The following is an 11,756-nucleotide window of genomic DNA, read 5'->3' as shown; positions in this document are numbered from 1 at the left end:
CAAACCTATTGACATATTCCCACTCATTAACTGTACACAAAAAAATGATAAATTTCCCATATTGCTTCTCTACAAATGCTTTGAAATCAAAGAAGAATCAAACACTTCAATTTTTATTTGAGAAAATATACAAAAGCGTATCTAGAAAAATCATCAATAAAGGTCAAAACATATCGGGCTCTACTAAAAGATGGATGTGGAAATGGTCAAACCAAATCATCGTGTACTAACTCCAAAAGTTGTGAAGCTCTCCAAGATTTGCATTTGTCAAACTTCTCTTCTAGTTGGTTGCTAAGAATGCATCCCTGACATACACCACTAGAAAATTAAATTAGAGGCAATCCTATAACCATGTCATATTGATTGAGCTGCCATAAATACTAGTAGTGTAAGTGGCGAAACTAATAATGCCACAAGTTACTTCATCAAAAGTAAGAAAAATATATGAAAGAGGTCAAAGAACAAAATAAAAAAACATATCAATCTCCCAACTATAACTATAGACTCATTGTACAGCTCATTAATTACCATTGAATTAGGAGATAACTCAACTCGCTTGTGTGAACTTGTGGGAGTGATCTGATATACTAATAGGAGATTATTTGATAATGAGGGCACACAAAGAATATTATGGAATGTGTTATCCCCCACATAAACAAACCCTCTCCCAAACACCTCAACAAAAGTGTCATCACCAATAGAAAGCATAGAACATGACTCTAAAGTTCATCCTTTAATGAAGCCATGTTGTGTGAGGCACCCAAATCAAGAACCCAAATGGATGGTGGTGAAGCAATGCTATAAGGGCCTTGCCCATTCATTTCCACTTGCTACTTTCTTTAGCCTTGTTATACACCTTACTCGAGCTCTATTTTACTTATACAGGAACATTGATATTATTCTTTTCAAGAATGTGTGTTAAGTGATTAATTTATTTCTTCAATCAATTATGCTCGTCATGACTAAATCTTGGACTTATGAGTTCATTTTCCAACATATGATCCCTCTTTGAATCTTGAGTTCCAAATAGAGTCTCTAACTTTGTCAATATTTCTTCAAGAGTACTCAAAGGTTCAATATGCAAGAGTAAATTAGGAGAAACAAACAAACACAAGAGTTTGATATGCCTCATCATATTTATTAAAACACTTAGGCTTTTCTACAACTAGAGTAGGTTCAATTTCCAATCGTAATGTTATCCTATGCAAACCATATTTACCTAAGTAGATTACCATGTGTGATTTATACTCAAAATACTTGTAAGGAGTTAAGATAAAAATTGTTGCTTGATTCATGATGCAGAAATGTTGAAAGAAAGATAACACAAGAACATCAATACACCCTCACCTTTTTCACTGGTCTCAGAAATTGTCATTGCAAGATTGCGAGGAAGTTGGAAATTGTGAGCAGTTTGCTGATGTGAATTGAATGTACTTGACAGTTTGAATTGTCTGAATGTTTACTTAGTTTGCATAAGTGATATTGAATCTTAAAATAATTGCACAAGATCGGCACTTTTAGAGTCAAATTAACAACTAAAATTAACATTCATCCACACAACTGACTTTCCAAAATCATCATAACATGCACACCTTTAAGATCCACAGAAAAAAAAATTGTCAAAAAAGTAGAGAAACAAATTTAGATTGCATTAAAAACTTAACAACTAATGAACTAAACAAACAAAATATGAAACGTGACTTCAAAAAAATTTAGTTCACATACAGAATCCACTCCTAAATTGCAATTAACATGCTCGAACCTTTAACATATTTCCTCATGGGTTTTTACATCTCAAAATCTGAATAAAAGTATCAAAACTACTTAATATTGCTAGTTGCTGATTTATTTCTTCTTCTTTGCTGCATCTCCTGCCTTAGTCTGCATAAAAACAATTCAGCAATGCAATAAGTACATTACCTCTTTGTAACAGAAAGCAAATAAGTAACTTACATTAACATGTTCTTTGAAATAATATTTACCTTCTTGACTCCACGTATCTTCTTAGATCTGTTCTTCCTCTCTTTCAATTGCTTCCTAGACTTCTCCACCTTAGTAGCGAGCCCATTCTACAGGATTCATGCACCATAGCAACCATCAAGCTATAAAATAAAAACAATTCCACTGAAGGCAACAAAATAAAAGTACTCATTAAACTCTTAAAAAATTGAAATAATGTTTACATATCATGGTCAGGAGATATTGGCACACAGTTACCTGAACTCTACATAGCTATCTCAAATACATTTTGCACTGAAGAAATGGGAAGGATGCTTCAAACTCAAAAAATGGAACATGGAGAATCAGACATACACCACACTAACCTCAGTAGTAAAGTTCTACACTGGATGTGGTACATAGTACATAATAGTCAAAGATTTAACATCTAAAATTGCATGAAGCAACAAAAATAACTTCAGCACTGAAAAATCCATGAGGAAAATTGTAGGAACTATTAAGGACAGAATCCTTTTCCCCCATTGAATGTCTTTTATAGTCTCAATCTGAAGGAAACACTCTACACATAATGTCACTAAATCATTTAGAATATTGGATTTCCACTTAACTGAGACAATTTGAAGAAAATCATAGATAAGGAAAGCATATCCAAGAAGCCTCCTCGAATTGATCTCTGAGAATCATAGTTTCTTTCTATGCCACAGGATTTGTGTTCATTTTCAAGTTCAGCAAAGAGAAATTTGGAGCAGTACATCAATTGATAAAATTTTGGAAAATAATTGAAATTAAATTAGACTACTATTTTTACTTTTCATCAACTATTCTTTTTATTTATAAATTAAAAATTTAGATATATTAATATTATTAAAAGCTAAATAAATTAAAAGAACCTTAAATACACTTTAAAATGAAAATTTAACCTAAATATTATATATTAATAATAGTTTATAAAATTGCTGTTGAGAGCATGGCACAGTGGTTATAACATAGTGTTATTGTCACCAACAAGGTTCAAGTCCCCAGTCATGCTCACAGGCTTCCTGCCCTTAATGGGCCATTGAGCTCAAAGATTTGCACAATTCATATTAATGTTGTGGAGAAGGTCTATGTTTGTGCCTCTATGGCTCAGGCTGGACTGAATTCAGAATTTCTGAAGGATCAATCACAAATATAATATATTTCCAATATATAAATTAAATCATAAGGGATTCAGTTTCTGCTTGCATAAAAGCCTAGCAGGGGTTTATCTCCTCCCAAAATGAATTGGTTGTTTTGGCACCACCCTCTCATGTGTTTCACAAATGACTAAGTTATTTAAGAGGATCTTCCTCATTATCTCTCATCCTCCATTGGGTACCCTTTGCTGGGAAACCCACATAGTGCTCAATGGGCTTGCAATTTACATCCCTATTGTCAAAAAATACCACCCAACCCTTCATTCTATTGTGAGGAGTTAAAAAAAATCTTGATTGGAGCAAAGCAAATGTTAATTCAGCCGAATAACAGTTTGAGTGAAAAAGAGACAATTTTAGACTTCAAAACAATCATCACTTGACTGATGTAGCCAACTTACATTTCTCTCAAAAGACTCTTTCACCATCATCTCTCAAATCTTGTCTGTCTGTGTAATGTCCCCTACCTGATCTATTTCAATATATTAAAATTGATTGATATTCTTCAATTAGTTATTATCAAGTGCTTATCTATTTTCCTCATTAGATGATTAATTTCATTATTCATAGTTCTTAATATAGATATCAGACCTTGCTACTACTTCAGTTTTGAGGGAGAAGAGTTTACGTATGTTACCAAAGCGCTTAGAGAGCAACTACAATAGGTTCCCTCAAAGTTTGCAGATCCAAGCCCTTACCTATCTTGGGTCTATACCCTCGAGGCTTATGGGTCGCTGATCCCCACCCTATCTTGGGACTTAACCTATTGATTGGATTTAGACCGCCCCTCTTTGGAACATCTCATTCCCATCTTCTTAAATACGGACAGTAATAACATGATTTAGACTATAAGTATAAATATTTCTCATGTATTATGAATATATATGTGAAATTACATATGACTGTCATACATATTGCAGTCCATATTAATATTACTATCAATTCCGCATAAGAACATTATTGGGCTTCATATATTAAGCATACTTATTAAACACATCCCATGCATACCACCAAGAACAAGGATGTTACTGCCTGTAACTTAATAACAGTTCTGATCTGATCTGATCCCTGGTGATGTTACTGGATGCTTTGATTCCTTTTGCTTTATATCTCTCAATGTGAGGGAGAGGTCATACCCCTTCATCATGTATGCCCTTTGGCAAGAGACACACCCTTTGAAAGTGTGCAACTCTTCATTATTTCTGCCCTTTGAAAGGGACACAACCTTTCACAATCAGACCTGCACTTCTTATTTAAATCAGATCTGCACTTCTGATTTCCAAGTTATCCCCCTCCCAAATGAGGTTCTCTTCTCCCTTTTATATCTTATTGTTGAGGGAGTCACAACTTTTCCTTCCATGTCTTTTAACCATTCATTAAATTAATTAAATTTTAATTAATTATATTTAATTATATTCTTTGAGTTTATATTATAATTTAATTTTTAATATTTTAATTTTATTATTATTATTTATTATTAAATTCTATTTCAAAGTGGGGACATTACAGTCTGGTCTATAAGAAAATTTCAATACATGTGTCAACATTTCTTCCATCAGTGTTGAGGTGCCATCGATTATGTTTCCTTCTGAGAATATTGCATACATGGTATTGCCAGCAGAGAATTTTTTGTAGGCAGAAAAAAGAAACATCGATGTGCTAAAAGATATAAAGTACAGATGAACATAATTATGATTTCAAATGGATTTTAGGGTGTTTCTTTATATTTGCCAGATTTTGGTATTTCTATGATATACTCCAGCAAACTTTGTGGCTTAACACACTTTAGTGGAAAGTATAGCCCAGCATGTACCTACCTGTCTAGACTTCTTCTACATGCCTTAGGATCACATGGAAAGAATTTTCCCAATGTGAGCTTCTAAATCACCTTTCACATTTTTTGAGCCCCTCACTTTTCAGTTTTAAATTTTGGGGAACACAAGGGTAGAAATAATAATAGAAAGCTGATTAGAAAACCACCTATATATTTTTTGTCATTTGACAGTAGCAACAAAAAATTCATTGTTTCCGACCCTTTTTCTATTTAATTATATATTACTTTTTTCTATTTAATTATATATTACTATGCTCTAAATTAAAAGATCTTATCAAAAAGAAGCAATTGATAACCAACATATTTTACGAAATTATCTTCAAAATAATTTGTACATACATAAATTTTTTCTAGATTTCTCTCACTTTTTCATAAACAAATTTGTTCTTTTATGGACCTTTTTACCTTTTTTCAATAAAAGGTATTGCCACAGCTTGTGGAAATTTTGAAACAACATAGTGGCCCATTAAAAGCAGTCACAATTGTTAGAGTGGATGTTTCACGTGTGCTGGCTTTGGTTGAACACAATTAAATCACCCAATCACTGAGTGGAACCGATACAGCTTAAAAATAAAGAATTACTATTAATGTCCACAAATGGCCAAACCTACGTCAATGGGACTCAGAGTTCGTTCAGTTATAAAAGAGACCAAGGTAAAGGTACCCGAGATGGTCAAAAGTAACTAAGTGCAAACTACAAAGCACTAAAGAAGTGTAAACACAACAATGGGGCAGATTTAAAATGGTTAAACTACAGTCATAAAAGCTAAGTACAAAACATCATCTATTTCAATAATGTCTTCATTTTGATCCTGTGTAAACATAAAGATGGGGTAGATTTATAATGGTTAAACTATAATCATAAAAGTGAAGTACAAAAATTCTTGTGAGATGATGAAGACAAAAGCTGTAAATCATGAGGAAGTGACAAACATGTCATGTGAATGTATCAAGGCTTCTATAAAGGGCCAATATAAGATTTAACAATGCTGATAAGGAAATGTCTAGGGCTGGTTAGGCCATTCTGGACAATACAAGGAGGAAGTCAAGTAGTCCCTTAATACTTCCAGCATCCATGGTCAATTAACCGTTGGTAGTAAAGAATGAACTAGTAACACCATGACCCATGCACACAAGAAGAAAGCCCTCAATGCCAAGCAGATCCACTCCACCTAGACTTAAGACTATGTTTATTTAGCAGCAATATGCCAAAAAGACTGCTGTCACTAATTTGTTCCCATCTATGTGTGGGTTAGGCAACCAGTCAGTGAGACTTTGTTTCTTTAGTGGCAATATGCAAAAGGACCATTCTCTCACTATTTCGCTACCATCTATGTGTGATTTAGATAACCACTAGGTGCTTACTGTCTCCAATGCCTAAGCGATTTGAAAGAAGGTAGTAATCCATGTAACAACTCTACGGTCACCTATAAGAACCTACATTTGAGAATGGCAGCTTCTTAGAGAAAAAGTCCAACCACCTGATTCGTGCCCATATGAATGTGAATCAGATGCATCCAATGGGCCACTTGTTTATATATATATATATCCTCTAGAATACTAGAAGATTCCAAGCTCCAGCTATAAATAGTAAACTGTTCATTGCAAACAGAAGTGTGGTTGTACATTGTTGGATTGATTGTGATATAAGTAAGATCAATATAATTTTTACTTCAGCTATTCCTGACTATTTTATGTTCTATTTTTCTGCCTAAAGAGGGCTGAAAGAATGGTCCAATTGTTGTGGCAATTATAGGTATTCCACATAAGACCTTTGACCAGGAACTGGAGGAAAGTAGATAAATAACTTCCTGGTCCTCTGTATAGGAATTATTATCTCCCTTAGATCCCATAGTATATAATATATATGGCAGCTGCAAATAAAATGTTCCTTTGACTTCACCTCCAGAGAATGAAAAGGCAAAAAAATTATTGCCCCCAAAACATGGTGGTCAGTCTCAACTCGTAAATGATGAAAGCATACCCTCAGCTGGCCAAAGCGAATCCTCACATTATGTGACCAATGCCATCTAGAATCCTTACAGAAATCATGGCATATAAGGCCAACTGGGTGTTGAGCGAAGAAATTCAAGCAACCTAAAAGTATGTTGGTATACAGTACATACCATCCTTGACAAACTTGGTAATCATCTTCTTTGAGAAAAGAACATATTGATGGACATATAAGGAATACTTGAATGGAGGAAGATGACCAATAGAAATGCCATGTATTGGCAGACCACATTGGTCTAAATACAGTGTACACTAAAAACCTTTAACACATTCTGAGACTGAAATAGGCAAACATGTATGTAATGTCCCCAATTTTTAGGTGACAATTATTTAAATTGATTTGTATTAAGTTGACTAGAAAATAAATAAAATATTCAAATGATGACATAATATTAATTAATTTAATGGAAATAATGAAATATTATAATGTCACTTTATTTAATAAAATTCTCTAAAATATGATTAATATTTTAATCAGCCAAAACAGCCTAATGTTCTAGATGCTTCTTGGAGTTCTTTATAAGGACACAGGATGGAGGAAGGAAGGCATGCTTGATATGATGAATTCGTCTGATGCTTCGCATTAGCTAATCGCTGACGACGAAAACCTTCAGTGATCAGAAGGGCTGGACGAAAACCTGCTTCCTCCAAAGGGGTGGATTCTTGACGGAGTATAAAGCTGTGCCAAAGTTGTGAAGTCTCCATTGGAGACAAATTTGCAGATAAGTTTTATTAATAAAGATTGTTGCAGTTTCAATTCAGAAATTAAAATGGATAATTTGCAGAGAAATGTTATGGTTGGCATTGAATCTGAGATTTAATATTAGTGCTTTCTATTTTATCAGCGTCTTAATTTACAGTCATAATTAAAATATTTGAGTGCTGGACAGGAGATATTATTATTATGGCTTTGATTAGTTTTGCTGATTTATAGAGAGTCGTTCTAAATAATAATATTTTGTGGTTCCGATATGATTCATAAGTCTGCGAGGAACAAGAGCCTATTAGTTAAAATCAATTCAAGACTATTGTTTGAGACAAATATTTTATTTGTTTTGGTATTCATCAAGTTTAATCATTTATAAATTTGGTTTCAAGACATTTTAATTTTGAGATATTGCCGTGGAAATTATTTGTGTTCACCTAAAGGTGCCATCATTTCTTTGAACTGGCGCAATTCATTCTGGGCATTGAGCGACTGGAATGGAAGCTTCTATAAGGGTCCAGGGAGATTCATATTGGAGCACAAGAGAAGTCGTGAGGAGTCACAGGTCAGAATTTGGTTAAGACACCTGGAATTGATTCAGCTATCTTTGCCTTTGTCTATGACAGGGAAAAGCCAGCAATATCAGTAGCTATAGCTGGTTCCAGGATATTAACGGAGCAAGGAGTAATTAACTTAAAGAGATCACTAGCAGCAAAATTCACTCCAGATTCAGACCAGAGGAAGTAACTTGTCACGAGGTTGCCTTGTGGCAGGATACTTACATATCATGGAACAGTTGCAGAACGTGCAATAATAGGTAGGCGACTTCCAATGCCAAATATCGACCTGTCTCTATCCATTCATAACCCCCAGATCATATTGAGACTGTATCGATGGGAGGATGTAAGTCTATAATAAAATTCTGAAGGTTTGTGCTCATAAAAACTCATTAATAAAAAAAGTTGTTGGTTTAAAACTCCTCAGTGTTAAGCTGTAAAATGATTTGTATTGAGTTCAAATTGATTTGAATCCAAGGGTGACCTGCTATTCCAGTTATAATCTGTGCTTGGAGTTGAGATTCTGTTATAAAGTAAAACAGGGATATTTCAATGTATCAAGATAAAGTAATAAGGGCCTCTATAGACTTAACACTACGACCCAAAATTCTGACTTCTGAATATGGAAAGTAGGTCTGGTGATATTTACTTGATACAAAGGAACTGTGTTGAAAACTTGTTTTGAACAATGCATTGAAATATCATCATTTGCTACGAGTCATACACTGAAACATGAGACTGTGGACCCCATTTTCGTTTAGGCTTAGTGGTTAAGTCACAATTTCTAATTAGGGTTCAACTGCCTCCATTGGCATGAATTAGATAGAAGGCTTTCTAGTGCATTCCTTCTATGCCTTTGTTCTAAGAATAAATGAAAGTTAAAACTCTTTAGGCCCACTTGCATTTGTGCTGAAATGTTGGATTTACAAGTGCAATCAGTTTGGGTTTCCAAGTGCTCACATTAATTTGTGGAATCTATTCCTTGATTTGCAAGAATTTGTACCACAATAAATCAAACCCCGAACCTGAATCTGAAATGAATCAGACCAAAATCCAAGGTTGCAGGGGAGCAAACCAGTAACAAAGACTTGTAACAAAGAAGAGACACAATTTAGGATTTTTTTTATACAATATAAATGTATTTATATAACGGTGAAAAAGAAAGAGTGAAAGAAAGAAAAAGAAAAATCGCTTAAGCGTTGCCACGGCAAGGCCACAGAGAGAAGTATGAGAGAAAGAGTGTCTATGGCAATGGTAACCTATAACAGTAGCTACCTAGATCAATGATTACCAAGAGCATAAACGAGTACAAAAAGATAACATTAGACTACAAGTTGCATTATTTTTTTTTGAAAAAGGGTACTTACTCTAATAAGCCTGTACTTCGGCTCATACTTTTTCGCACTATCCAGGCTATCATAAATCAGCCCAAAGCCTGTAGATTTCCCTCCCCCAAATTGGGTTCTGAACCCAAACACAAAAATAGTTTGGGGATCTCTCACTTCGTAAAGCTTTGCCAACTTATCCTTAAGCTCAACCTTCAATACAGACAAACAACCAATCAATACCCAAATATACAACAAGCCCTCGATTCCTCGAATATTCAACCAAATGGAATACCGATCAATCAAATTCAAAGACACAAATGCAACGGATGGTATGAAAATAATAAATAGAGCCTACCTTCGACACGTTTGGTCTTCCTGGATGTAAAACATCAATAACCTGTCATTGAGAACAGATACAAAGAAAATAATGCAATATTCAAAAGCTTGATGGAACCGAGATCAATATCCATGACAAAGTTTTTTCAAAAAAAGAGAAAAACAAACTGGGAACCCAAGACACTTACAAACTGCTTCCTTGCGAGAAGTCTATTGGTCATAAACTTCCGCGTTCTCACTGTAACAGCCTTACCGTCCGCCATTTTTGCTTGAAAATCTCCTTCAGCGAAAAACTCTTCAGCTTCTCGCCGCTTAAGCTGCTGCACCCGTCAAAAATATTCACAGCGTAAACCCTAGGAAACTCTTTCAGGAGACTTAAAAACCCTATATGCAATTCAGCCTCCTTACAAAGGATGGGGTCCACGGAAGCGCTGTCACTAATATTTTTTTTTTTGGCGAGCAGTGCCTCGTAGAATTAATTAACTAGCAATTGCACCTTGGTGTGCCATGGGTACATATAAGTGTGGAAGGTCAACTAGGGAAAAATTAGGTCTATTAGTTGCAAATATTTGTGTAGTATATTAGGTCAAGTGACGATCCATTTACAAAGTGATGTTGTTTATGCAACAAAGATCTTAATGGAGAAGCAACAACAAATAAACTATACATCCTTCCAAGCATGACAAACAAAACCTCTAAATTAGGAAAATAATCAGCCCCATGGGTAGAGAGGGAGAGATAAAGAGAGATAATGAGGAAGTAAGGAGATCTATTTCCCAGGTAATCTCAATTTTGCAATAAAAGGTTGACACGAATAAGAAAACTAATAAAAAAATAACAACTAATATAATTTCTAAAACATGTTTGTCTTACGAATTAATGAGCTTGTCATGAGTTGTAGATTTCCAATGTGTGGACCATAAAAATAAAGAATGTATATTTTTGTGCTTAGATGACCGAATAAATTCACAAATAAAATTATCCTAAAATGTGATGAGAAGATAACTAAAACACATTTATAGGTCCAACAAAGAACTACATAGTAGATTGTAACAAAATCATGATTTAACACAAAATCAAAGGTCTTAATCACACTAACAACTTGAGAAGTTAGTCCAAAATAGTCCACGATTACCATGAGAAAATAACTTGGGTATGAAGAGAGTAGGAGCAACATACAACATTTATGTCATACTTTTGGCTATGATAATAGTAGTAATGATAATATCATTAGTTTTCATTGCCGAGGTAGGTGTGCCTAGCCCATTTGTGGTTATAGGTGTTTCTTATTTGTTGGGGGTATCATATTTAGCACTTGTTTTTGTGAGATCTCACATTGCCTTTTTGGCTTGTTGTTTCCACTCAATGTTATTTCTATTACTAAAAAGGTTAATCAAATGAATCTATTATTATACACAACTTGTCTACTTTTGATCTACTTGTGACATGATTCTCACATACATGATCTTGTTTTATACAACTTTACTTGATGTTATATATATAATATTTTTTCTATTGTTTAGACATTACGAAAATAAGTGATCTTCAAACAAGGGTCTCATAGATATGTACATTAAACCATCTATTCTTTTCAAGCCTAATTTTGTTATATAATAAATTTGACTTCAGAGAATTTTGGCTTGAGTTACTAGGGCTCTAGAATTTTGTGAGTTTGTTTTGGTGTTGTTGGAAAGAAATCATACTTATATTGAAATAAATGTACACCTTATATTGTTGGGTTACTTTGTGTGAAATGTTTAAGTGTGTCTAGAGTGACTCTACACTATACATTAGTTGGTTATTTGTATAGGTAGTTATGGTTTTTTGTAATGTATCTACACCTAACATTGT

General features: G+C 34.1%; 1 protein-coding gene across 1 annotated transcript; it reads right to left on the bottom strand.

Moving 5' to 3' along the window:
• Positions 1–1,628: 1,628 nt before the first annotated feature.
• Positions 1,629–10,324, bottom strand: LOC131063798 (small ribosomal subunit protein eS24z). Its single transcript, XM_057997739.2, has 5 exons — positions 10,094–10,324; positions 9,925–9,966; positions 9,609–9,779; positions 1,983–2,069; positions 1,629–1,881 (listed from the first exon to the last, which is right to left on the bottom strand). Exons 1-5 carry the CDS (start codon positions 10,166–10,168, stop codon positions 1,846–1,848), a joined length of 411 nt encoding a protein of 136 aa, XP_057853722.2. The 5' UTR covers positions 10,169–10,324; the 3' UTR covers positions 1,629–1,845.
• Positions 10,325–11,756: the final 1,432 nt, after the last annotated feature.

The sequence above is a fragment of the Cryptomeria japonica genome, chromosome 1 (genome assembly GCF_030272615.1).
Source record: "Cryptomeria japonica chromosome 1, Sugi_1.0, whole genome shotgun sequence".
NCBI lineage: Eukaryota > Viridiplantae > Streptophyta > Pinopsida > Cupressales > Cupressaceae > Cryptomeria > Cryptomeria japonica.
The sequence above is the reverse complement of the archived record's forward strand: the minus strand, read 5'-3'. Positions and strand labels throughout refer to the sequence as shown.

What these genes read in the sequence shown, in the direction of transcription:
- LOC131063798 (XM_057997739.2), bottom strand. Translation starts at nt 10,168, where the DNA reads ATGGCGGACGGTAAGGCTGTTACAGTGAGAACGCGGAAGTTTATGACC. An exon ending in GAAGACCAAACGTGTCGAAG is followed by an intron (nt 9,780 to 9,924) that starts GTAGGCTCTATT and finishes TCTGTATTGAAG; the next exon opens with GTTGAGCTTAAGGATAAGTT. An exon ending in AGATACGTGGAGTCAAGAAG is followed by an intron (nt 1,882 to 1,982) that starts GTAAATATTATT and finishes GTTTTTATGCAG; the next exon opens with ACTAAGGCAGGAGATGCAGC.